Source organism: Micromonas commoda, chromosome 2, assembly GCF_000090985.2.
Source record: "Micromonas commoda chromosome 2, complete sequence".
Lineage (NCBI taxonomy): Eukaryota > Viridiplantae > Chlorophyta > Mamiellophyceae > Mamiellales > Mamiellaceae > Micromonas > Micromonas commoda.
The window spans coordinates 441,917-465,424 of NC_013039.1; the positions used below are offsets into that span (position 1 = coordinate 441,917).

The following is a 23,508-nucleotide window of genomic DNA, read 5'->3' on the forward strand; positions in this document are numbered from 1 at the left end:
AGCGGCGCGGCTGGAGCGCGCCACGACAGGTCGAGCGACGATCCCGGGCGCGTGCGTGGGATACGAGAGAGCGCTAGCGGCCATCGGAGACGGCAACATGACACGTTCGGACGGTCCGTGCGAGACGTCTTCGCTGCTGGAGCGGGGAGAGCGGGTAACTGAAAAAGATGCCGCGGGGTCGTCGGAGAGCGGGTGGGCGCCGGGGATGCGACGCCGGCCGCTGATGACCGCGGCGGCGCTCCTGGCGCTCCTCGGCGTCGTTTTCCTCGCGGCGGTGGGCCCGATCGGGCCGTGGGGAGAGACCCGGGGGCTATCCCCGGACGTCACGCAGCCGTACCTCGGCCTCCCCGGATGCAAGTCCGCGTTCACGGTGCCCGCGGAGGGACCCAGCGACAAGTACTCGCCCACGTTCGAGAAGCTGGTCAGCATGGCCGAACAGGTTTACGTCCTCTGCGTGGACTGCGGGGAGGTCTCGGTGCCGAGCTCGTGGAGGGACAAGGTCCTCCTGGTGGACGGCAAGCGCATCGACGATTGCGTCAAGGATCACCACATGGACCACTGGCACCGCGCGACGTTCTCGCACGCCATCGCGGTGTCCCACGCCAGGGCGCGCGGCTTCGGCAACGTCGCCGTGGTCGAGGACGACGCCAGGAGCGACTTCACCGTCGTCTTCTCCGACGCCGACTACGAGGACTTCGCCACCCTGTTGAAACAACCCGCGCGGTGGAACTTCATCCGTCTGGGTTGGCGCCCGTACGCGCTGGAGACTGCCATCGGTGACGGGTGCCCGCGACAGTGCCGGTGCGAGGAGGTGGTGGGGGCCCGGACGTGCGCCATCGCGGGCAGCGGCTGCGACTTGCGGTCCAGCGACGCGTACCTGGTGGCCAGGGGGGCGTACAACTCGTACATTCACCGGCTGCAGCTCGGCGTCGTGGACTTTGACGTCCTGCAGAGCTTTGACAAGATGGTGCTGGTGAACCCGATGGTGAGCTACCAGGAGAAGCTGGACATCACCATGGACTCACAGAGGGACCTGCAGGCGGCGTTCAGGCACAAGTGCGTGGGGGTGGGTCCGTCGAGCGCGTTGCCGGTGCTGGACGGAATCAGAGGGGAGCTCGCGCCCGCGTCCAGGGGGCTCGACGACGGAGAGCGGCGCGACATCGACGTGCTCGACGCCGACGGCATCCTGTTCTGACCCAACGCGGGGTCTTAGTAGATAGCCACACACAGACGTTCGTTCATTATCATCTAACAGACGGGACCGACGTAATACTAGCGATACGTGACGCCTCGCGCGATTTTCGATGCTCTCGTGCTTTATGAACACAGGTCGCTTGTTTCAGCTGCTAAGGGGCTACTTCGTTGAAAGGAGTGTCGCGCGCTGAGCGCGCGCTCGCGCAAAATCACTTGGTGTCCTCCCGGTACTTCTTGTGCAGGGTCTTCTTATAGTCCTCCTGGTTCTCCCATAGCTGCGCCGCCTGCGCGTTGAGCGGGCTCTGGTTGTTGGGCTCACCCAGCAGCGACTGAATCGAGAGCAGGATGGTCCGAACGTTGTACACGGCGCTCCACTTCTCCTTTAAGATGTCGAGGCAGATGTTGCCAAACTGGTCGACGTTGGGGTGGAAGCACGGCGTCTCGAACTTGACCGTGGGGGACTTGAACGGATAATCGTTGGGGAACGCGAGCGACAGCTTGTACGTGAGACCCTCGTACACCTGCGTGGGCGAGAGGATGGTCGAGGGGTCGGCGGGGTCAGCGGCGCGGATGATTGCCAAAAAGTCTGGGGGGGTGTTGGCAGCGCGAATCTCGGCAGGTTCGAGGGAGAAAAAGCCCCGCGGTCCGCGGGGAGATCTTCGCGGCGCGGCGGCGCGGGGGTTGGGTTGGGCGCGTTTGGGCGCGACGTACCGTGCCCGCGGCGCCCTCAATCGTCCCGATCCAGCTGAAGATGTTGTCCCCGTCGGGGAAGGCGGAGATGCCGGCGTCTGCGCTCGTCTGTCGAGGGAAGGCGAAAAGGGGGAACGAAGCTTGGGTCAATAACTCGTCAGGGCGTGTCGAAACGCACCGAGGGGGGCTCGACGCCGATTCTGGGGGCGACACGCGGGATCCGGGACCCCGCGCGCGGTCCGGTCGCACGAACGTGAGGCTAGATACGCGTGGAGAGCAGGGCACGCACCATCAGAGACATCAGCTCGCTTTGCAGCCTGCGGGGAGGTACGGGGGAAACGAAGGTGCGACGAGTTAGCGATAGAGATGCAAGAAATGTCCCGGAAGGCGAAAGGTGTCGGCCGAATTACGCGTTGAGCCGCGCGCGCGACGCTGGAAACGCACCTCCTGGCAACCGAGGCGCTGTCGGATACCCCTCCAACTCCAGACCCGCCCTTTCCGGACCCCTGGGGCCCCGCAATCGCCGCCGTGGAGTTCGTACTCATCCTCTCCCGTTACAAACTGTCGTGAGAACACGAATACCTAAAAAATCCCGAAACGGAAGGCACCTCCTCCCGGGACGCGCGCCGCGCTTGGTCCTTTACGAGCGACTGGTTGCCGGCGTGAGGCCGGTCGAACGGAAGGCTCCCGACGGTTCGTCTCCGACGCGCGTGACGTGCTCGCGCGGGCGACTGTGTCCACTTTCCCGACGGCAGTCCCGAGGCTCAACGAGCCCGAATTGCTTCCCGGGAAAATCCGGGTTTGCTTCGCTTTCTTCCACGGACACGCGGTCACGAGTGGGGTTTGGAGACCCAGCTCGATCGAAGATTGCCAGGTCAGCCGGTGATGAGCGAAATCAAACCGCGATTGACCGTCTGCGAACCTCAAAATTGGCCCTGCAGCTTTTTTCGCCCGATCCACACGCGGGTGGTGCTTTTCACAGCCGATCGGCTCCCGCGGTTTGAAGCGCGCTCCACTCGCAGTCGCACTCGCAGTTCGAGCCACGTATTTCTGACCCCCGTCCGACTGTCATCGATCACTTCGTTCGGCGCACGCGGCGCCGATATCATCACCGAGACGATGACGGCTCGAGGACACGCGCTGCGCATAGCGCTCATGGCGGCGCTGTTGCTGATCACGTGCCCGCTCCCGGCGTGGGGCGCCAAGGCTGCCGCGAAGGGCGCGATCCCGTCGACCAAGCGCGAGCGCAAGGAGGCGTTCGTCTCGGGCAACGACGGCACCACCTTCACCGAGGTCTCCGCGATCGTCGCGATCGTCCCGCTCGGCGCCGCCGCCAGACGGGCGTTCGACGTCGCGCGAGGTATCAGGACGAACGCCAAGGGCGAGACGATCGACGGATCGGGCGCGAAAGTCACGAGCGCCACGCACGGCATCGTCGCGGACTTCGTCTTTCTCGTCGCGCCCGCCGTCGCGGCGATGATGTCCCCGGAGGTTGGCATGCCCGCGGCCGCCGGGATCCTCTCGCTGGTCCTGCACGTCGGCTTCCGTTCCATCGCCAAGCGGGACGACTGGTCCTTCCCCGACGGCGTTGCTTCGACGTTCGGTGACGAGTCCAAGGCTCACGCGCCTCGGCCGTACCTCGCCGCGTACAGAGCCGCCATGACGCTCGCCACCGCCTGCGCCATCCTCGCGATCGACTTTCACGCGTTTCCCCGCCGGCTGGGTAAGACGCGGCACCACGGGATCGGGTTGATGGATGTCGGGAGCGGGTCGTTCGTGCTGGCCAACGCGCTGGTGTCCAGGGAGGCGCGGGGGGTCCCGCCCACTAAGGAGTGCCACTTCGGCGTCGAGCCGTACTGCCTCGGGTACAACCTGGTGGTTGCGCTTCACAACACGCTGCCTCTGCTCATCTGCGGCACGGTGCGAGCGGTCGCGGTGTACGCGTTCGACTACCAGCAGCCGGTGGAGGAGTACGGCGTGTACTGGAACTTTTTCTTCACCCTCGCGGCGGTGTGCGCCGCCGGTCAGCTCGTCAAGATCCCGCCCAAGTTTTCCGCCCTCGCGGGCGTGCTCGTCCTCGCGGCGCACCAACACTTCCTCACGAACCGGGGGATCGGGGAGTTCATTCGCGGCGACGCGAGGGGCGACGACTGGCATCTGCTCAACAAGGAGGGCGTGTTCTCGCTCCCGGGCTACTACGCCCTCTACCTCATGGGGGTGGGCGTGGGTAACCTCCTGGAGCGGTCCGTCCTGGCGCTACACGACGTCCGAACGTCCGAACAACCGTCAGACAAAGCGTCGAAGCCTTCGCGGCACGGCAAGGCCGGGGACAAGTGGGCGTGGCAGTGGCTGTTGAGGCTGGGCATACTCGCCGGCTGGTTCTGGGGCGCGGCGCTGGCGTGCCACCTATACGTGGAGCCCGTGAGCAGACAGTCCGCGAACGCGGCGTACGTGCTCTGGATGATGGCGTTTAACACTCAGACCCTTTGCGCCTTTGTGTTTGGCGCTCTGCTCTTCCCGAGCGCTTTCGGTCGCACCGCGAAGCTGCTCGACGTGTGCAACAGGAGGCTGCTCGTGGTGTTCCTGGTCGCGAACGCCAGCACGGGGATCGTGAACGTCTACACGGACACGATGGAGATGACCGACGTCGAGGCGTGGGTGGCGGTGTTTGTCCACATGGCGGCGACGTGCGCAGCCGCCGTCGCCGTCGACTTCCTCCTCGGCTCTCTCAAGGGGAAGGTAAAGGCGGAGTGATGAGCCGTGGGTGTCTTGATAGGGTATTATACTTATTAAAATCAGCGTTATACACTCGATACCATAACAGCGGCGTTGTCACCACACCCGCCGGGTTCTTGTTACACGCAAAACAATCGTCGGTTTATAAAATCGTCCCTTCGCGCTCTCGGTATCAGCGCTCCTGCGGCAGCGGCTCCTGGGGCTTGGGCGTCGGCGCGACGCCGCCCTTCTTCACGCTCTTCAGGATCCAGTCCTTCAGGATCTGCGCGGACTTCGAGCTTCGCACGTCCGCCCCGGTTCGAACCGCGTTGTTGCTCTGGTCCCTGTCGTCGACTCTGGGTCTCGCGACGGCCATCGGCGTATCTTTGACGCAATCCCGGCAGATGTCAACCACCTCGTCGGCGCATCCCCACGAGCACGTCACGCCCGCGCCGCCGTGGCCGTAGCAGTGCACCACCCTGCGTCCCTTACCGTCCGGCTCGTCGTCCAGCTCCAGCCTCGCGCCGCCCCTTCGCGCGGGGCGCAAGCCGGACCAGTGCCCCAAGATCTCCGCGTTGTCCAGGTACCCCCTCGGGAGAAACGCCGCGGCTCGCTTCATGATGGCCTCGGCCTCGTCCCTGTCGGGCATGATGTCCCACTCGTCGTCGTCGTGGGTCCCGCCTATGACGACGCAGTCGCCGCGGGGGATGGCGTACGACGTGAACCCGTCGAGATCGGCCACGAAAACCTGCTGCACGTGCGGCGCCTTGACCTTGACGACTTGCCCTCGGATGGGGTACAGCGCCGGGTCCCTCGCGAGTCGCCCGTGGCGCTCGTGGTTCCCGAGGCCCGCGCAGTTGACCACGACGTCGGCGTTATGGGGCGCGGCGTCGGTGAGGCTGGTGAGCTGGCGCTTCTCGAACTTACCGCCGCCGTCGGCGACGCGCTGGCGGAGCGCCCTCAGGTAGCCCGGCATCTCCACGACGGGGGCTCGAAATCCCCACCCGCCCGAGATGTGCACCCCGTACGCGTCGAACAGGTCGTCGAGCGGGGGTAGCTCGTCGGTCCCGAGCTTGCGCATGTCCGGCGGCGCCCAGTTCGGGACCGGGGGTCGTCGGGGGAGGTCATCGAAGACGAGCACGTCGCGCATGCGAACGCACTCGCCGCCGGGGACGTCCTTGTTGACGCTGCCGGGCTTGTAGAATGGGGAGGCGCGCATCTCGGAGAGGAAGGCGTCGTACGTAGCCTTGGCCCACGGACCGACGCGGTCCATGTTCTCGACGAGGTAGGGAAACCAAAAGCCGCCGCTGCCGTGGCTCACGAGGTCGTGCTCGTCCTCCGCGTGCGTCACGGTGACGTCGAACCCGGCCTCCTGGAGCCTCAGCGCTGTTGTTAAGCCCACGATTCCGGCGCCCACGACGGAGGCGACGGGCTTGCGCGTTCCGGTGGGAACGCCGGGCGGGGTCGCGCCCGCGGAGGACCACGAGGCAACGACGACGCGTTGCCGGCGGCGACGGACGCACACCCGGCGATGGGAGAGGGGTAAAATCCCGGAGACGAGGGCAGAGGACGGCATTGCCACCTTAGGTTAAAGCGCCCCGAAAAGGAGTGTCCCCTTCCGCGGTTCACGAAACGGTTTTCCGGGAACTTTTTTGGCAATTTTTCCGCCCCTCGGGTCCTTTTCACGGTCTGTGAACCGTCGCGGTCGCGCGGGGGCACTTTTCGGATAAGGCCGGCTTTTCTCGCTCGGGGTGAGCAGCCTCCCGTCACCTGCCTGGCGTCAGGCCGCTGGCTCCGCCCGCAGAGCCAGTGCTTGTGGCGCCGTCGGGCGCGCGGTGGGGGTGTGCAGAAGATGCCCTCTTCGGCGATACGCCCGCGGATAGCGATGCCGACACTCGTTCGCGCGGGCACATCCGCCCGCCGCGTCGCGCGTGGACGCTCCACGGCCCGCGGCGGCGTCTCGACCGCGCGTCGGCCGAGCGTCCGGCGCGCGATGTCGACGAGATGCGAGACGGTGGTGGGCACCGCCGCGGACGACGGCGCGTCGGTCCGAGCCAGCGGCGCCGCGCGGGACGACTCCGGCGAGAGGTACGTCTACGTGGGGAACTTGGACTTCTTCGACGACCCGGATGACGTGCGGCGGTACCTCGCCGCCGCGCTCGCGCGCGCGACGCCCGCGTCCCCAGTCCCGTCGTCCATCGCGGTGCCGGGCTGGGGATCGGGACCCCGCGTCGACCAGAGGAAGAGGCGCGACGAGGGCAAGCTCAACCGGGGGTTCGCGGTGTTGGAGTTCGCGGACGCGGACGCCGGGCGCGCCGCCGCCGCGGCGCTCGACGGCGCGGACGTCAACGGCAGGGCGCTGCGGTCCAGCCCGGGGGTCACGGTCAAGAAAAACGACGGCGGGGACCCGAGCGATGACGACGACAACGGCGGCGAGGACGAAGCCGCCGCGCTGGCTCGCGCGGAACGACGCGCGCACAACAGGCGGCAGCGACGACGACGTAAACAGCGCGACGCCGCCGCGTTGGAGGAGAGGCTCGAGAGGCTGATGAGGACCCATCCCCTGTGGGGGACCGACGATCGCGCGGCGGGGGAAGCGCGGAGGTTCGTCGAGGCTGACTCGTCGGACGACCGTTACGACCGTTACGACGACGACGACGACGACGACGGGTGGTGGGACGACGAAACGTGGCGCGAGGGTTGGGGCTCGCTCTACAGCGTGTGGGCGAGCAAGGACGACGCGACGGGTCTGGGATTCATCGACTGGGCGAAGTGCCCGCCCGCCGCCGACCCGGCTGGATCGAACAAGCGGGGAGGAGCCGCCAGGGGCACGCGGAAGAGGCTCCAGGTGGAGTCCTTCCGAGCGGTGGTGAGTGCGGCGGCGACGACGCTCGGGCTCGGTCCGGGCGGATCGAAACGGCGGCCGACGATCGTGGACTTCGGGTGCGGGACCGGCAACCTGCTGCTGCCCCTCGCCGCTCAGCACCCCGAGGCGGATTTTGTCGGGTTGGATCTCAACCCCCGGTCGATCGATCTGCTGTCGGCGAGGGCGAGGGACGCGGGCCTCGCGAACGTCGCCGCGAGGGTGGGTCTCATAGAGGAGTACGAGGGCCGATGCGATCTGGCCCTGGCGCTGCACGTGTGCGGCAGCGGAACGGACGCGGTGCTGCTGCAGGCGCAGGCGAGGGGCGCGGCGTTTGTGGTGGCTCCGTGCTGCATCGGGAAGCTGCGCGACGGCGGGCTCAAGTCGGTGGCTGGGATGAAAAACGCGATTTCAACCGCCGACGGGGACGGGGACGGGAACGGGGACGGGGACGGGGACGGGGACTGGCGAGACGACACGTTGGTGGTCCGGCCCGGGGGCGGGATGCCGCATCTGACCGTGATCCACCCGCGATCGCGATGGATGCGCGGGGAGGTGCAGCGACCCGCGTACATGGACTTGGCAGCCGCCGCGGATTGGAGCGGTCACGCGGGGGTGGACGCGATGGAGGCGTTCACCGGCGAGCTCGGGCGCCTTCCCCGCGCGGCGAAGGCTGCTGTCGAGTTGGACCGTGGCGCGGCGGCGGCGGAGGCTGGGTATGGGGTTCGAATGATGAAGATGCTCCACCCAGGCGCGGGCCTCAAAAACGATGTCATAGTGGGGTTCCCTCGAGGTGCGGATCCCCTTCGAGAGCACGTGTTCGGACCCGACGCCAGCTTTTGATTGATGGTCGAATGATTTTTGGTTGTTGAGACGAATTTTATACCAATTTCAAAGAATCATCGGGTGGAGACGCGCATCACGCGGGTCAGCCCCGAGCAGCCGAACCCGCCAAAGCCGCCGAACATAACCAGGAAATCCCCAGACTTGGCTCGGAAGCCCACCATCGACGCCTTTTCCTTACCGGCAGCCTCCTTATCCTCCGGCTTGGACGCGGAGTTGATGAGCGTCCACTGGAACACGCCGGCTCTCGCGTCCCTGCACTCGAGCGCGTGCGTCTCGGGCCTCGCCTCCGCGCCGTCCCCGCCGCCCGAGATGAACCACCTCGTTCCGACCACGCACGAAGACGCGCCGGACCTCGGTTTGGGCGCGCGCGCCTCGCCGAGCACCGTGGGCTGGACCCATCGATTCGCCCAGGTGTCGAACACGTGCAAGTCGATGGGTGCCATCCCCCGTTGCTCCCCCTCGTCCCCGCCCCAGATGAGCAGGAACCTGTCGTCGACAGCGCACGCGCAGTGCCCGGCGCGGGGGCACGGCGGCGCCTCCGCGGGCGGGAGCTGCGCCTTACCACCGCCCAACGACGAGCTCGACATGCCCGTGGACCTCTCGCCGCGGTGAACGAGTCTCCACGTTCCCTCCGCGCCGTCGTACGCCCATAGGTCGCCCAACACCACGTCGTCGTCCCTCCTCTCCGCGTTGTCTGCGCCCAACATGACGCCGCCGAACACGTACACGTCGCCGCCGATCAACGTCGCCGAGTGGAGCATCCTCGGCGCGGGGGCGATGGCCGTGAACCGGTCCTTGCCGTTCTCGCCGTTCTCCTTGTCCGCGTACGGGGTGGCGTCGATCCATTCCATCTCGGAATCGTCGTCGGTCGTCGTCGGCGCCGCCGGCGAGTCGTCCGGGTCCGACCCGACGACGACCACGTTCCCCTCCGAGTCAACCTCCGCCCTTCTCGCCTCGGGGGATCGTCGCGCGCGTCCGTCGTCCGCCGTCGCGGGCCTCGTCTCCAGATCCAGAGCCCTGACCGACATCATCGGCGCCTTCCTACCGGCCTTGACGTCCGCCAGTCGCGTCGCCAGCCGCGCCCGAGCCGCATGGGTACCCGAGTCTCCGGATGGGTCCGGAAGTCTCTCAGCGCCGCCAAAGACGTACGCGGCGCCGTTGGGCGCGAGCACGGCGCTCGCCCCCGTGATCCTCGCGAGCGGCGGGTTAGGGTTAGGGTTGCGATCGAGGTTAGGGTTGTGATCGGGGTTAGGGTTGTGATCGGGGTCGTGGTCGAGCGCGGATCTCGCGCGCCTCGTCGACCACGACATGGTCGCGAGGTCGAGCACCTTTGGTCCTCCGGCGAGCTTGCGACCGTTTACGTTCCCGTGCGTCACCCACATCTCCCTCGCGCCCCTCGTCCACGCGCAGTGCCCGCACCGCGGGACGGGTTCGTCGCCCGTCGTGGCCACCGCCGTCCACGCGTGCATCACGGTTCGGTCGTCGAGGAGGGAGGGAAAGTCCGCGAGTTCGCCCTGCTCGGCGACGGGCTCCGGCGCTCGCCACTCGGGTTCCGCCTCCGCCTCCGCCTCGTCGTCGTTCAGCACGCCGTTCAGCACCCCCGAGAGCATCGCCGCGATGCCGTTCGCGGCGCTCGAGCCGTTGCCGTTCCGCGTCGACGTCGACGCGGTGCCCTTCGCGATCGATCGCTCGGCGAGGGCGGGTTCGTAGGGGAGGAGGCCGGCTTTGACCGCGTCGTGGTACTCCCTGGCGCAGTCCGCGGCGCTGGATACGAGCGCGCCCTTGCGCGTGTCGTCCATCCCCGACGTCATCACGTCCCACCAGTGCGGGTTCTCCATCTCGACGGTGGCGACGTAGCGCGCCATGGCCTCGTGCGGGGTGGTGTCGCGCAGAGCCTTGTACGCGTCCCAGGTGATCTCCGGTGCCTCGTCCCAGAATCGAAACTCGCCGTTCCACGGATCGAACGGGTTCGGGCGCGGGTGCTTGCACGGACCTTTCGTGGCCTGCTCGTGCAGCGCGTGGAGCCACCATATGGTGTCCTCGCGGATCGGGTTGGCACCCGGGGGAGGCCTGGATTTTGGGTGGGGACGGGGGTGAGGAGGTCAGGCCGCGATCGGGGAAACAACGTAAACAAGATTGGAAGGTGCCGAGTGGCGTGCGGGCGCGGGGAGGGGCACGCACTGGTCGCAGAAGGTGCACGCGAGGTAGAACCTCTCTGGGAATGGGATGTGCGACATGCCGACGGGTACGTGCGCCCGAAGGCTCGTTGCGTGTGTCTCCAAGCGGGGTGATCTCTGTGCCCCGCGGCCCGTTTCTGGCAAGATTTGTGCCGGACCCGATCGATGAAGAATTTTGAGGGCTCAGGGTTTACATCGATATCCAGCACAACGAGATGGCAACCGCCGCAACCGTCCTCCGATTGCCCGCGCGCGTCCCCACCGGGCGCCGCGGTGACTCTCCCGCCTCGCGTGGATCCCTCGCGGTCCGCGCGGCGGCATCCGACGACACCGTCTGGTCACGCGCAGTGCAGTTTCGCCCGTGCATCGACATCCATCAGGGACGGGTGAAGCAGATCGTGGGCGGCACGCTGAAGGACTCGGCGGACGGCAAGGCGGACTCGGAGACCCCGGAGACCAACTTCGAGACGGAGACTTCCAGCGCGGAGTTCGCAAAGATGTACCAGCGCGACGGCATCTTCGGCGGGCACGTCATCATGCTGAGCCGCGACGACGGGACCACCCAGGCGGCGATGGACGCCGTGAGCGCCTTCCCGGGCGGGCTCCAGGTGGGCGGCGGGGTCACCGCTGAGACGGCGATGCCTCTCATCGACGCCGGGGCTAGCCACGTCATCGTCACCTCCTACGTCTTCCGCGACGGCGCGGTGGACCAGGAGAGGCTGGACGCCATCGTCAAGGCTGTCGGCAAGGAGAGGCTGGTGCTGGATCTCTCCTGCAGGAAGAAGGGCGACGACTACTACGTCGTCACGGATCGGTGGCAGAAGTGGACGGACCTCAAGGTGGACGAGGCCACGATGGCGATGCTCGCGTCCCACTGCGATGAGTTCCTGGTGCACGGCGTCGACGTGGAGGGGATGAAGCTGGGCATCGACGACGAGCTGGTGCGGCGGCTGGGGAGGCACTCGCCCATCCCGGTGACCTACGCGGGCGGCGCGAGGTCAATCGCCGACTTGGAGCTGGTGAGGGGCGCGGGCGACGCCAAGGTGGACATCACCGTGGGGTCCGCGCTGGACTGCTTCGGAGGTGCGCTGCCGTACGATGAGGTGGTGGCGTGGCACAACAAGCAGAAGGAGCTGGTGCGCGCGTGAGAGACAATCCGTCGACATTTTTTTTGGTTAAGAGGATATTGAAACGAGAAGAGCACAAGGCAGATCAATGCGCTCAACCCCCTTGCACCACTTTCTCCTGCAGAACCTTCACGGCGAGTGAATTGCCCGATGAATTTACCTGTACTTGCTTGATTGTTTCGAGTAAGACATTCTCAACTCAAGTACAGGTAGGTCACTCGTCGTGAAGGTTCCCATGTGTCATAGACTGAAACCTGTTTAATCAAAGTGGTGCAAAGCGGGCAGCGTGAAAACCCATCCTCGGCCGCATCAGTACAGCAGCAGCGGCCTCTTGGTGAGAGCCTCCATGGACGCACCCGCGGAGAAGTTCTCCCAGTCGTGCACCAGCTCCAGGCACGCGAACCTGTGCATCGTGTGCTGGATCACCGCGGGGTCCAGGAAGAGGGATCCGCAGTGCGCCAAGATCATTCGCATCTCCTTCTCGATCGGCGGGAACCTCTTACCCTTGAGCCTCATGAGGTAGTCGCTCACGAGAAGCTCGCAGTAGTGCACGCGCTGGAAGTGCGGGGATTCCACGGACGCGCCACCGCCCCATTCGATCCTCCACGGGGGCTTGCCCACGTACCCGCCGACGCCCTCCTTGAGGGAGAACGTCACCCTGTCGAGCTCGCGCTTGGCGAGCAGGGTCACCTTCTTCTTGGCCTTGACCTGCACGCCGCGCTCGAGGTACTGCAACGCCTGGCCCCAGTAGTGCTCGGGGCGATCGCCCCCGCGCGCCGACGCCTCGTCCATATCCGAATCCTCGTCGTCGGCGGCGGACTGGTCCCACGCGGGGATGATCTCGTCGGCGGCGGCCGCCGCTCGGCCCTGGCCCTGGCCCTCGCCCTCAGCCGCGGCTTTGGCCTCAGCCTCGGCCTCAGCCTCCGCGGCGGCCCGCTCCGCGAACGCCCTCTCGCCCAGGTCCGTCCGCGGGTTGGACGCGAGCGTCTCCTTGTGCCGGTTGATCGCCTCGAGCATCCGTTCCTTCGCCCTCGCGTCGCGCCTGGCTCTCTTCGCGGCGAGCTCTACGGCGTCTCCGGCGCAGTCCCGTTCCTCGTCGAGCACCCCGCCCTTGCCCACGCCCGGGGGTGCGGTGGTGATGGTCTCCTTCTCGTCCATGTGGAGGTCGAACCAGAACACGACGGCGTTGAGGTAGCCGCTGGCGATGGTCTCCATGCGGAGGACGCTCTCGCGGCCGCGGCCCTTGCCCTTGGACCCGTCGAGGAAGAGCTCGAAGGCTTTCTTGGGTCGGGTCAGGATCCTGTGGGGCACGTCGTTCATGCGGACGGTGTCGTAGGTCTTGTCCCACCGGTACTTGTTGAACGAGGACATGTCAAATCCGCTCACCTCGCTCGTGTACGCCTCGACGCCCATGCAGTACAGCGTGGCGGCGGCGGGAACCACGGCGCAGTCGGTGGTGGAGACGTTGATCCGAGCCTTCTCCAGCATGAACAGCACGTGCTCGCCGGTGAGGCCAGCGTCGAACATGTCCACGACGACGACGTTGCACCCCTCGACGGGCACGCCCAGCTTTCCGCGCTGCAGCTTGGCGCTGTCGCAGTGGGCCACCGTGACCTGCCCGGACATCTTGTTGAGCGCCACGTTGCGGCGGGCGCAGTCGGCGAGCTCGGCGTGCCACTCGCACGCGATGACCTTTTCCGCTCCGGCTCTCGCGGCCATCATGGAGAGCAGCCCGGACCCGGCGCCTATGTCGAGCACCCTGGCGCACCCATCGGGACCCGCGATGGCGCGATCCACCTGCCTCGCGATCGCCGCGTCGTACGCCCTCGCGCGTTCCTCGTCGCGGAGGAGGCCAAAGTGAAACTGGGGAAACGAGGCGACCCGCCTGTGCAGGTGGAGGTACTCGGCCTCCTCGACCCTGAACTGCATGCACACGGTGTTGTGGACGCACGTCATCGGCTGTAACCCGCCCTCGCGCACCTCCATCTCCCCCTCCAGGAACTGCACCGCGGGATGGAGCGAGGTCGGGCGTTTGTCGTAGTCGCGAGGGTCCGCGCCGGGGTACTCGCCGGGCGCGTACCCGACTGGTGCGGTGGTGATCTTGATGTCGTCTATGAGGTTGAGCGTGAACCAGAACACCACGGCGTTGAACTTACCGTCGCGTTCGAACGCGAGGTCCACGGTCTTGGTCTGGCTCTCCTCGGGCGGGTTCTGGAAGTCGAAGTGCCACGCCTCGACGGGGGGCGCGAGGGGAATCCACGCATCCGCCCCGTGTTCGACGGCGGACGTGTGGGTAGGGGCGAACCTGTAGGGGTTCATCGCGCTGACGTCCAGGCCGCACACCTTGTCGACTCGCATCTCCACCGGCATGACGTGAACCGTCGCGCTCGCGGGGAGGAGGATGGCATCGGGGAGGAGGAGTTTCTCCAGAGCGTGCCGGAAACTCGGGATGATCCCCGACGCGAGTAAGCCGTCGTCGATCATGTCGTTGACGCAGAGGTTGCACGAGATTGGCACGTCCCTCAGCACCGCGAGGTCGGTGGGTCGTTTATACACCACCTTGACCTGATCATCGCTGAACCCGTTGTTGAGCAAACTCTCCTTGGCGGCCATGGCGTGGTAGAGCCAGCGGTCGGTGGCGGTGACGTGGTGAGCGCCCGCTCGAAGCGCCTCCATCGCCAACAGACCCGCGCCGCATCCCAGGTTCAACACGCGGGCGTCCTTCGCGTCCTCCCGTAGGCGGTCCACCGCGCGCGTGACGGCCTCGGCGAATGCAGTGCGCCGCGTAGTGTCCTCGAGGTAGCGGAAGTGTCGCTTGGGCATCTCCATGTCGGCCTGCACCGTTATGTAGTTGTACGTGTCCTTGACGTGGTAGTCGTTGTCAGCCTGGAACGGCGTTAACAGGCGCACCGGGAGCATGTCGCGCGGGTGGATGTGGTGCAAGGGCGCGGCGTGGGGCAGCGCGGTAATCCGACCGGCCACCTTAGACGACGCGGGAAGTGCGAGGGTCTCCTTGCCGCGACCCGCGAGCAGATCGGCGAGCATCGCGTCGGTGGCCTCCTCGAGGCCACGCTTGCACTCGGAGTGTTCTGGGTTCATCCGGAGACCCTTCTCGAACTCTACCTTGGCCTGCCTCGGGTTCCGCAGGCCCATCAGCGCGAAACCCCGCCTCGCGAACGCCTTGACGTAGATGGGCGCCACGGAGATCGCGTCGCGGTCGCGATGAAAGCGTTCGTCAGCGAGCGTTTGGCATCGCATGGCGTCCCAGAGTGCCTCCTCGAAGAGCCCGAGGTTGAGGTACGCCGCGGCTCTGTTGCTGTGGCACACGTGCAGGTCCTTGTGCACCAGGTGGTTATCCCTGAGCTTGCGGAACACCTTGGCGAAAGCGGCGACGCAGCGGAGGTCGTCGCCCTTCTTGAGGAAGGCGACGGCCTCGGCGTTGAGCTGCGCGACTGTGCGTTTTTTGAAGTGCGGATCGGACGCGAACATCTCGTCGCGCAGGCGGATGATCACCAGCCTGGCGCGGGTCTTACGCTCCTCCTCCTCCTCGCCCTCGACGTCCTCGAAAGGTTCGGGATGGTCATAGTCGTTGGAGTCCTCCTCGTGCGGCTCTCCCCTACCCGTCGCCTCGTTCTCGACGGACTCGTCGTCGTCGTCCGCCTCTTCCTCGCCCGATACCTCGATGGTCCGCTGGGCGCCGCGCTCGACGTCGTCCACGTCTTCGAGATCTTCGCGCTCGTCCCCGGCATCGGAAACCTCGGACTCGTCGGATGAATTTTCATCCGCGTCGCTGTCCTCCGGCATGGCGAACCCGTTCCCGTCGCGTCCCGCCCGTCCCCTCGCTTCGTCGCCGTTCGCGGTTCTCAGGAGCTCCTCGAGCTGGAGCGACGAGACGCGCTCGAACGTCTCGCGCGCCTCGGAGGGGACGTTCCAGGCCCGATCGTCCCCATCGCGCGGTTTCGTGTTGTTCGGGTCGACCGTCATGGCGCGTATCGGTCCAGTGGTGGGGTCCCCACTCGCGCCGGTGGGTGGAGTCTCGCTCGACGCGACGCGAGGAAAACGCCCAGCGCCGGCCGTTCGCCTCCCGCGAAATGCTGCTGAGCTTAACACGCAATCCTTTCCGTTTTCGTATGGAAACACGGTTTGACGCTTCGACGTGCTCTGTCTATTACGAAGGTATTTAGCTGCATCGGACCTTTCTTCTGTGCTAGAGCAATGTCTCATGATCAGTTGAGATATTTGATGCCACCCCGAAGTCAGGGGCAACCCCTTTCGAAGTGCAGATATTCACTTCGGAACGCGCTTTTTTTTGGTTCTCCCGAGCAGGCCTTCCTGGAATGCTTGCTACTGGCACGGGAAACAGTGAGTCGATTTTATTTTTTTTAGAGCAGGAGTTTTGGAAGGAAAAACTCAACGGGTAACTCTTAGACTGGACGTCGTTTGGCTGATGTCGTTATTAGCTTAACGGTGAACATGAAAAAATTCAAAAAAACATGACTGCGCTGCTGTTTGAAGAAGAAGACAAAAAAGTCCAACTGCCGATTCCCGCGACGAGTAGGGCACGGGAGTTCCGGAGAAGCGTACCAAGCAGAACGAGAAATTGATATCAGCCGTGGAATAAAGCCTGACTAAATAGTTGTGGAGTCGGTCAGCGAATTGTGAGAATCACGTGGCTCTCAGCGCTCCGGAGCCTCTCCGGAATAACCCTTTTTCGCGATCCCGTCTCGTTTCGTTGGTCTGTTGGTCTAAAATGACGGTTTGAAAAAAGGCGATTCCGGTTGGCGCCCTTTTGCTCCGGGGAAGGCCGCCTCGCCGATTTCTGTCGTCTCAAGGCTCGTCGCGGGGCAAAGGGTTCGCGCGGCGGATCGCCGGATCGCCGCGTGAGCGTCGCAGCGTTCAACTTTAGTGCCGAGCACCCTTCCCGACCCGCTCGCAAGGGCAAGCGGTCTCGCAAACGCGTCGGGGCTCCGTAAAGAAGGCGAAGGGGACAAACGATTTTCCCGAGAACGCGTGGCCAGCTCGGGTTTTTGACCGGTTCTACACGGTGTGACGCACGGAAAAAGAGGTTTGCGCGCATCCGACTCGGCCACAGGCGACGCGCGGGGGGAGCGACGCGTCGAGGCGACCGCGCGATTTTCTGAGGCGCGTTTCGGTCGTCTGAAATCGAACCCGCCACCCGGCGCCACCCGGCGCGCGCGCGAGAGGGACTCGGCGCGGGGGCGCCATGACTCGCGCGGGATCGAGCGGGGGGGATGGCTCCGCGGGGGCGGAAAGTGCGGGGCAGACACAGGGAAAGCGCCCCGGGTCGTCGGGCAACGACAACGCCGAGAACTTCGACTTTCAGGGTATCAACGATCCTGAGCTCTCGGAGTTTTTGAAGTTCCTGGTCGAGGGCGACGAAGACGGGCTGGCCCGCCCCCCCCCGGGCACGAGCGCTCTCTCCGAGGATCTCTCCAAGGTGTGGGAGGCGCTAGAGAACGGGGACGACATCATGGGCGCGCCCATCGGCCAGACTTTGGCCGCGCGCGCGGCCAAGAGCGGGAAGACCTTCAACTCCGAGGATCTCCACCGCGCCGCGAAGCAGTGGCAGTCGCGGAACCAGGCGCAGAACGGGGGCAAGCTCAACGTAGTCGCCATGGATCTTGCCATGGCTTCCAACCGTAAGGACCCCCGCAACAACAAAAACGAGGGCGCCGCGAACCAGAACCGCACGAGCGGCGGGAGCGGCGGGAGCGGCGGCGGCGGGAGCGGCGTCGGCGGCGGCTCCGGAGGCAGCGGCACGCGGTTGAACAGCGGCGGCTCCGGCGGCAAGGGCGGCGGGAGCGGCGGCAGCAGGGAGGGTTCAGAGTTTTCCGGCGCGGGCGCTGGCGCTGAGAACGACGTGGTGGGCGGCGGCGACGGAACCAGCGCGCTCGACATGGTGAAAGAAATTTCATCCACCATGCAGATCGCGCGGGCGCAGCAGGTGGAGGCCGGCAACAAGAATCCGGGCGCCGTGCCCGACCTGAACGTGCCGCCCGAGGTGCTGATCCGGCGGATCGGCAAGCTCCTCGACACGATATCCACCGAGCTCGAGTACGGCAGCCTGCTGCAGCTCTTCGTCCCGCGGATCAACCAGAAGAGCGGCGCCATCTCGTTGGTGACGCACAAGGACCTTTCGCGGGTGAACACGGTGCACGAGAAGAAGTTCTGGAAGTATCACGACGCGTCGTGCCAGTTTTTCTTCAACGTGTCGCCGATGTCCCCCGACGGCTTGCTGGGGTTACCCGGCCGGTGCTTCCTGCTGAAGCGGCCGGAGTGGACCCCGAGCGTGTGCTGCTACAGGCCGCTGGAGTACCCACGACTGGCGTGCGCGATCGAGTGCCAGGTGCACTCGACCATCGCCGTGCCCATCTTTGCCAGCGATCCGAAAGAGACCCAGGAGATGCCGCTGGCGGTGATTGAGATGCTGATGGACCACCAGACGTCCTCGCTGGGGCAGGTGTTCGAGTTCACGTCCAGATCGCTCAACAAACACGGGTTTTACACGTGCGGGCACGAGTGCCTCGGCACCGAGCTGACGATGAAGAGCGCGCTGAAGGACGTCCTGCCCACGCTGTGCGAGTCAAACTCGGTGGCGCTCGAGAACATGTGCGACGGCCTCCAGTTCCCCTTTGCGCAGTGCTGGGTGGCGCACAAGGGAAAACTGATCACCGCGGGCGCGCCGTTCTGCGTGAAGGATAAGTTGACCATGCCCTACAGGCAGATCTCGAAGCAGGTTTCCATCAAGGAGGGCCAGGGGCCGGTGGGTGAGGCTTTCCAGAAGGGAACCATGATCTGGGTGGATGACGTGCAGAAGGGTTCGCAGGTGGAGTGGCCGCTGCAGCACACCACGGCGCTCCTGGGACTTCACGGCGCGTGCGCGTGCAAGATTCTGCTCAAACCCACGCACGCGGGTCAGTCGGACGGGGAGACCCCGCAAAAGGCACCCATCGAGGCTGTCCTTGAGGTGTTCCTCCCGTCCAACCTGACCACGGCGCAGCAGCAGCAGAAGAGCGTGGAGAGCCTGTGGAACTACCTGCAGAGCGCCGCGCAGCTGCGGGTGGCGAACCAGGAGCAGGTGGGTCAGGGCGTGGTGTCCCATAACGATCGTGCGATGAGCGTGGGCGGGGACCGGAACGGCGCGGACGGCGCCGAGCGCGGTGGACTCTACCAGCCCTCCAACGCGCCTGGGCAGTGGAACACCGAGGAGCACGGACCGGAGGAGCCGCCGTGGGGAATCACCCTGAGTATGCTGTCGCAGCACTTCAACAAACACCTGAAGGACGCCGCAAAGGACCTCGGCGTGGGATCCACCACCTTGAAACGAATCTGCCGCCACTTTGGCATCGCGAGGTGGCCGCGGCGGAGCCTCAAGTCGAAGCAGGGCCGGCTGCAGAGCGCGCTCAAGACGCTCAGTGCGGAGACGGGCGGCGTCTTGTCCGGCGGCGGCGGCGATCAGTGGAACCAGGAGGGCTCCGTTCACGGGGGTATGTTCGACGACGGGGGAACGAGCCAGCGCGGCGGGAGCGGGTACGCCGGATCGCTCATGCATGATGATAGTTTCCTCGGCAGCGGCCCGGGCAGCGCCAACCCTTCGATGAACGGTCCCCCTGGCGCGATGGGTTACATGGGCATGAACGGCGGCAAACCCGGGATTCGCGGGTCCAGCGCGCACGGGGGCTACCCCATGGGTGGCGGCAGGGGTGGGAGCATGAACGGTGCGAACCAATTCAGCGGGATGAAGCGCGCGCCGCAGGATGAGCATCACGACCCGTGGGGCTCGCAGCACGGCGCGACCCGGTTCAGGGACGACGCCAACGGGAACGGGATATCGATGCAGCAGCGCGGGAATACCTGGCACGGCGGGCAGCAGCAGGGTGGATACATGCAGTACTCCAACCAGGGACAGGGACAGGGACAGGGACAGGTCCACTTCAACGGCGGGATGTACAACCAGCAGCAAATGCACACGAATCAGCAGCAGGGTGGCGCGAATGTGTGGAACTCGTTCGAAGGTGGTTTCAACGGGGGGGGCGATCAGCGCGGCGGGAGCACCCACAACGGTCACATGCACGGCGGAATGAGCGCCATGAACGCGCTGCAAAGTCAAAACTCGCTGCCGATGCAGCGATCCGATCCGATGCAGCGATCCGATTCGTACCAGCGCATGGACGTCCACATGCAATCTTCGATGGACGCCGCGGGGGCCAGCTCCGGTGGTTGGTCCAGCGGCGGGCAACCGCTCGGCGGCGGCGGCGGCGGCGCGCCCGGGCCCGGCCAGGTGTTCAAGCTCATGCTCAAGGACGACATGATCCGCATGAGGCTCCTCAACGAGGTCTCCCACCGCGCGCTGATCAAGCGCGTGTCCGAGGTGATGGATATCCCCGAGCACCAGGTGCGGCTCAAGTACAAGGACGACGAGGACGACTGGTGCGTGCTTGCGACGGATCAGGACCTGAAGGATGCGTACGGGTTCATGGGTCAGACGGGCGTGGACAGCGGAAAACACATCAAGCTGTACATGGTGTCCCCCAACGCACCCGACGGTAAGATGCTCCACTCCATACGCCCCGGGATTTTGCGCCAGGAGATCTCCACGATGACGTCGGCGGCGTACGCGGTCAACGCGCACGCCGTCAACTTTGTCGTCAAGGTGACCATGGGCACGGACACGGTGCGGCTGAAGCTGTCGCCCGGGATGAACACGGCGGACCTGAGGGCGCGGTTGGCGGAGTCGTTCTACCCGTCCGACGTGGGCAACAAGCTGAGGCTGAAGTACAAGGACGACACGGAGGAGTGGTGCACTTTGGGGGGCGACGCCGACTTGGACGAGTGTCGGGCGGTGAACTGTCAAACCGGAACCATCCGACTCCACGCGCACTGAGATTGTGCGCAGGCCAGGCGACGTAGAAACGAAAGGCGGCGGGCGACCCGATCCTACCCGAGGTGGCGTCGGACGCTCCCCCGCGAATGTAAATTTGAGTTGATGACTGTTCGTTTCGCGAGGTCTAAGGTCGTAGGCTATAAGGTGCTGTGTCTATTTTGCGAGCGCGCGGGTCGAGGCTGGGGAACCTCGACTCCCTTGGGAAACCCCCTCATTGGGCCGCCCCCGCTCCGCCCTGTGCCGCGTTCGCCCCCGGCTTTGGGGGCGGCTGCGCGTCCGCGATCGCCGCCAGGTACATCAGGTTCTGCTGCAGCCTCGCCTGGTACTGGTTGCACGCCTCCAGCTTGCCCACGTTCTGGTTCTCCAGGATGGCCAGGATGAGCGTCTGGTTCTCATCGAGGTATTTTTGAATAAGCTCCGTCGTGATCACCTTCTCGGCGGCGTTCCCGTGAGCCTGGAAGGAGGGACGGGCGCCGGGGCGACGATGATGTTAGCAAATACGGGATACACGACGAACGCACGGGCGGATGGAAGGTGCCTGGGTCCGGCAAGGCTGAGGGCTTCGCCCGAGATCTGCGGTGCCCGAGAAAGTGGGAAAAGCGACCGCCCCGCGGTGAGCGACGGGGTTTGGTGTCTCGAGGACGCGGGTTGCGCCGGACGGGCCACAACACGCACCTGAACCGGAGTCGACATCGCTCACTCTCTTTTTATTTCTTCTCGCGATCCCTTCGCGCCGCTCGCTGCGCGCGTGCTTTTGAGCGGTTCCCGGTGAAATTTCCGGGTTGCTTAAAGGACAGTAGCCTACTGGTTCACACATCGGCTCGCACGTCTCGACGTGATGGCTTGCCGCGTCACCGTCGCCCACTCGGCGTCGACGCTGCCTGAGCTCGTCCCGCTCGTCCCGCGGCGCCTCTCTCGCGCGCGGTGCCGGGCCGGGGCGCCCGCGGCGAGGTCCACCCTCCACGACCCGGCGCGCCTCATCAAGACGAACAAGATGACCCGCGTGGGGACGAGCCAGCGCGGGCTCATGACCCGCGTCGCCGCCGCCGACGAGGATGCGGGATCATCCGATCAGGACGACTTACCCGAGTTCTTCTGCCTGGACTTCTACCAGGCCGCGGGACGAAGCGTGGCGGACGCGCGGTGGTTCAACACGTACCTCCAGGGGGCGGTTTTCGTCGGTATCCTGGGATTCGTGGACGCGGGCTACTCCGGAGACTGGAGCCGCATCGGGGCCATCTCCACCGAGCTGGAGGCCAAGCTGAGGTTCTACGCGCTGGTGCTGCTCGGCGTGCACGTGGTCGCGGCGGCGGCGGCGGGGAAGGTGGCGCAATCGAGGGGTCTGCCGGTGGCTCCCGCGGTTGGGAAGACTTTCGCCGTGGGTTTCCTAGCCTTCCTGGAGACGTGCTTCAAGACGGCTCCTGGGAAGGCGTGAGCGCGGTGATGGTTTTAGACGCATCGTCATCGTGTCATAGTGGCTAGCTAGTAGCTATCGTAGATCGCAAATTACTGCACGGCGAGCGGATCCACGGCGAGCGGATCCCTCTCCGCGTTCTTCTCGAGCGATCGGAGGTGAACGATTTTTGTCCTTTTTCCCACCACAGTACCGAGCGCGCGACGGTCGACATGAAACTTCGCGTGATGTTGCTCTTCGCCGCGATCTGCGCCGCGTCGCACGTCACGGTGAGCGCCGATGAGGCGTGTCGCGACGGGACTTGCGCGTCCAACCTGAACGATCTCCGCAAGGTGCTGACGGTTTCCGAGGACGTGGCGGACTACGTTGTGCGCATGCGTCGCGAGCTCCACCTGCAGCCGGAGCTGATGTGGACGGAGACGAAGACGTCGGCGTTGGTGAAGCGCGAGCTGACGGCATTTGGAGTGTCGTTCGAGGAGGTATCGTCTCCCGGAGTGGTCGCGACGATAGGGTCGGGCTCCGCCCCGGTGGTGGCTCTTCGCGCGGACCTGGACGCCCTGCCGGTGACGGAGGAGTCCGATATCCCCGCCGAGCGCAGGAGCCAGGTCCCGGGCAAGATGCACGCGTGCGGCCACGACGGCCACACCGCGATGCTGCTTGGAGCCGCAAAGGTGCTCAAGTCCGTCGAGGGCTCGCTCCGCGGCACGGTGCGCCTGGTGTTCCAGCCCGCGGAGGAGGGCGGCGCCGGCGCTCGCCGCATGCTCGAGGATGGCCTGCGCGCGATGAAGCCGCCGATCGAGTCGTCCTTCGCGCTCCACAACTGGCCGTACCCCGAGACCCCGAGTGGAACCGTGGGGACCCGCTCCGGCACAATCATGGCCGGCAGCGGCGCTTTCGAGATATACCTGCGGGGCGCGGGCGGTCACGCGGCTGTGCCCCACAAAAACGTCGACGTGGTGGTGTGCGGCGGCGCGGTGGTGATGGCGATGCAGACGATCGTGTCGAGGCTGACCGACCCGCTCGACTCGGCGCTAGTAACGGTCACGGTGTTTGACGCGGGTGGGGACGCTGACAACGTGATGGCCGACACCGCCAGGCTCATGGGACAGTTCCACGCGGTGAACAAGCGAACGTTGGAGTGGATCCACGGCGCAATCGTGAAGGAGGCCACGGGTACCGCCAAGGCGCACGGGTGCGAGGCCGCCGTGACGTTCACGCCGGTGTTGCCCGACGGTAACGTCAGGGAGGAGTACCCTCCCACCGTTAACGACGTCAAGGCGGCCGCCCTGGCGTCCTCAGTCGCGACGGGCATGTTCGGTGCCGAAGCCGTGCTGGACGTCGCGCCCGTCATGCCCGCGGAGGACTTCTCGTTCTTCGCCGAGGAGTGGCCGTCCACGATGATGTGGCTCGGTGCGTACAACGTCACCGCGGGTGCGACGTGGCCGCTACACAGCGGTAGGTACGTGCTGGACGAGTCGGTGCTTTACAGGGGCGTGGCGATGCACGTGGGATACGCCACCGAGTTCATAGCCAAGGGGTTCGATGAGCGTTAGTATCGACGCGGTGAGGGTTTTAGA

At 65.7% G+C, this 23,508-nt stretch overlaps 11 protein-coding genes across 11 annotated transcripts; 6 read left to right on the plus strand and 5 right to left on the minus strand.

Moving 5' to 3' along the window:
• Nucleotides 1-13: 13 nt before the first annotated feature.
• MICPUN_107796 (predicted protein) lies at nt 14-1,268 on the plus strand. The gene has a single exon (XM_002499430.1). The coding sequence runs from the start codon at nt 224-226 to the stop codon at nt 1,193-1,195; it is 972 nt and encodes a 323-aa protein (XP_002499476.1). The 5' UTR covers nt 14-223; the 3' UTR covers nt 1,196-1,268.
• Nucleotides 1,269-1,296: 28 nt separating this feature from the next.
• Nucleotides 1,297-2,610, minus strand: MICPUN_90093 (predicted protein). Its single transcript, XM_002499913.1, has 4 exons — nt 2,329-2,610; nt 2,174-2,201; nt 1,906-1,992; nt 1,297-1,715 (listed from the first exon to the last, which is right to left on the minus strand). The coding sequence occupies exons 1-4, from the start codon at nt 2,427-2,429 to the stop codon at nt 1,404-1,406; spliced, it is 528 nt and encodes a 175-aa protein (XP_002499959.1). The 5' UTR covers nt 2,430-2,610; the 3' UTR covers nt 1,297-1,403.
• Nucleotides 2,611-3,003: 393 nt separating this feature from the next.
• On the plus strand, nt 3,004-4,641 carry MICPUN_56354 (predicted protein; the record flags this gene model as incomplete). Its single annotated transcript, XM_002499431.1, has 1 exon — nt 3,004-4,641. The coding sequence occupies one exon, from the start codon at nt 3,004-3,006 to the stop codon at nt 4,636-4,638; it is 1,635 nt and encodes a 544-aa protein (XP_002499477.1). The 3' UTR covers nt 4,639-4,641.
• A 9-nt stretch (nt 4,642-4,650) lies between these two features.
• Nucleotides 4,651-6,175, minus strand: MICPUN_54175 (predicted protein; the record flags this gene model as incomplete). The annotated part of the gene is made up of 1 exon (XM_002499914.1): nt 4,651-6,175. One exon carries the CDS (start codon nt 6,173-6,175, stop codon nt 4,793-4,795), a length of 1,383 nt encoding a protein of 460 aa, XP_002499960.1. The 3' UTR covers nt 4,651-4,792.
• Nucleotides 6,176-6,592: 417 nt separating this feature from the next.
• Nucleotides 6,593-8,305, plus strand: MICPUN_56352 (predicted protein; the record flags this gene model as incomplete). The annotated part of the gene is made up of 1 exon (XM_002499432.1): nt 6,593-8,305. The coding sequence occupies one exon, from the start codon at nt 6,593-6,595 to the stop codon at nt 8,303-8,305; it is 1,713 nt and encodes a 570-aa protein (XP_002499478.1).
• MICPUN_107794 (predicted protein) lies at nt 8,235-9,676 on the minus strand. The gene has a single exon (XM_002499915.1). The coding sequence runs from the start codon at nt 9,616-9,618 to the stop codon at nt 8,362-8,364; it is 1,257 nt and encodes a 418-aa protein (XP_002499961.1). The 5' UTR covers nt 9,619-9,676; the 3' UTR covers nt 8,235-8,361.
• A 1,024-nt stretch (nt 9,677-10,700) lies between these two features.
• MICPUN_56350 (predicted protein) lies at nt 10,701-11,633 on the plus strand (the record flags this gene model as incomplete). The annotated part of the gene is made up of 1 exon (XM_002499433.1): nt 10,701-11,633. The coding sequence occupies one exon, from the start codon at nt 10,701-10,703 to the stop codon at nt 11,631-11,633; it is 933 nt and encodes a 310-aa protein (XP_002499479.1).
• Nucleotides 11,634-11,921: 288 nt separating this feature from the next.
• MICPUN_56349 (protein arginine methyltransferase) lies at nt 11,922-15,836 on the minus strand (the record flags this gene model as incomplete). Its single annotated transcript, XM_002499916.1, has 1 exon — nt 11,922-15,836. The coding sequence occupies one exon, from the start codon at nt 15,834-15,836 to the stop codon at nt 11,922-11,924; it is 3,915 nt and encodes a 1,304-aa protein (XP_002499962.1).
• Nucleotides 15,837-16,836: 1,000 nt separating this feature from the next.
• Nucleotides 16,837-20,517, plus strand: MICPUN_56348 (nit2-like protein 1; the record flags this gene model as incomplete). The annotated part of the gene is made up of 1 exon (XM_002499434.1): nt 16,837-20,517. The coding sequence occupies one exon, from the start codon at nt 16,837-16,839 to the stop codon at nt 20,515-20,517; it is 3,681 nt and encodes a 1,226-aa protein (XP_002499480.1).
• Nucleotides 20,518-20,728: 211 nt separating this feature from the next.
• Nucleotides 20,729-21,210, minus strand: MICPUN_56347 (gif-like protein; the record flags this gene model as incomplete). The annotated part of the gene is made up of 2 exons (XM_002499917.1): nt 20,729-20,971; nt 21,193-21,210. The coding sequence occupies 2 exons, from the start codon at nt 21,208-21,210 to the stop codon at nt 20,729-20,731; spliced, it is 261 nt and encodes an 86-aa protein (XP_002499963.1).
• Nucleotides 21,211-22,158: 948 nt separating this feature from the next.
• On the plus strand, nt 22,159-23,484 carry MICPUN_79058 (predicted protein; the record flags this gene model as incomplete). The annotated part of the gene is made up of 1 exon (XM_002499435.1): nt 22,159-23,484. One exon carries the CDS (start codon nt 22,159-22,161, stop codon nt 23,482-23,484), a length of 1,326 nt encoding a protein of 441 aa, XP_002499481.1.
• Nucleotides 23,485-23,508: the final 24 nt, after the last annotated feature.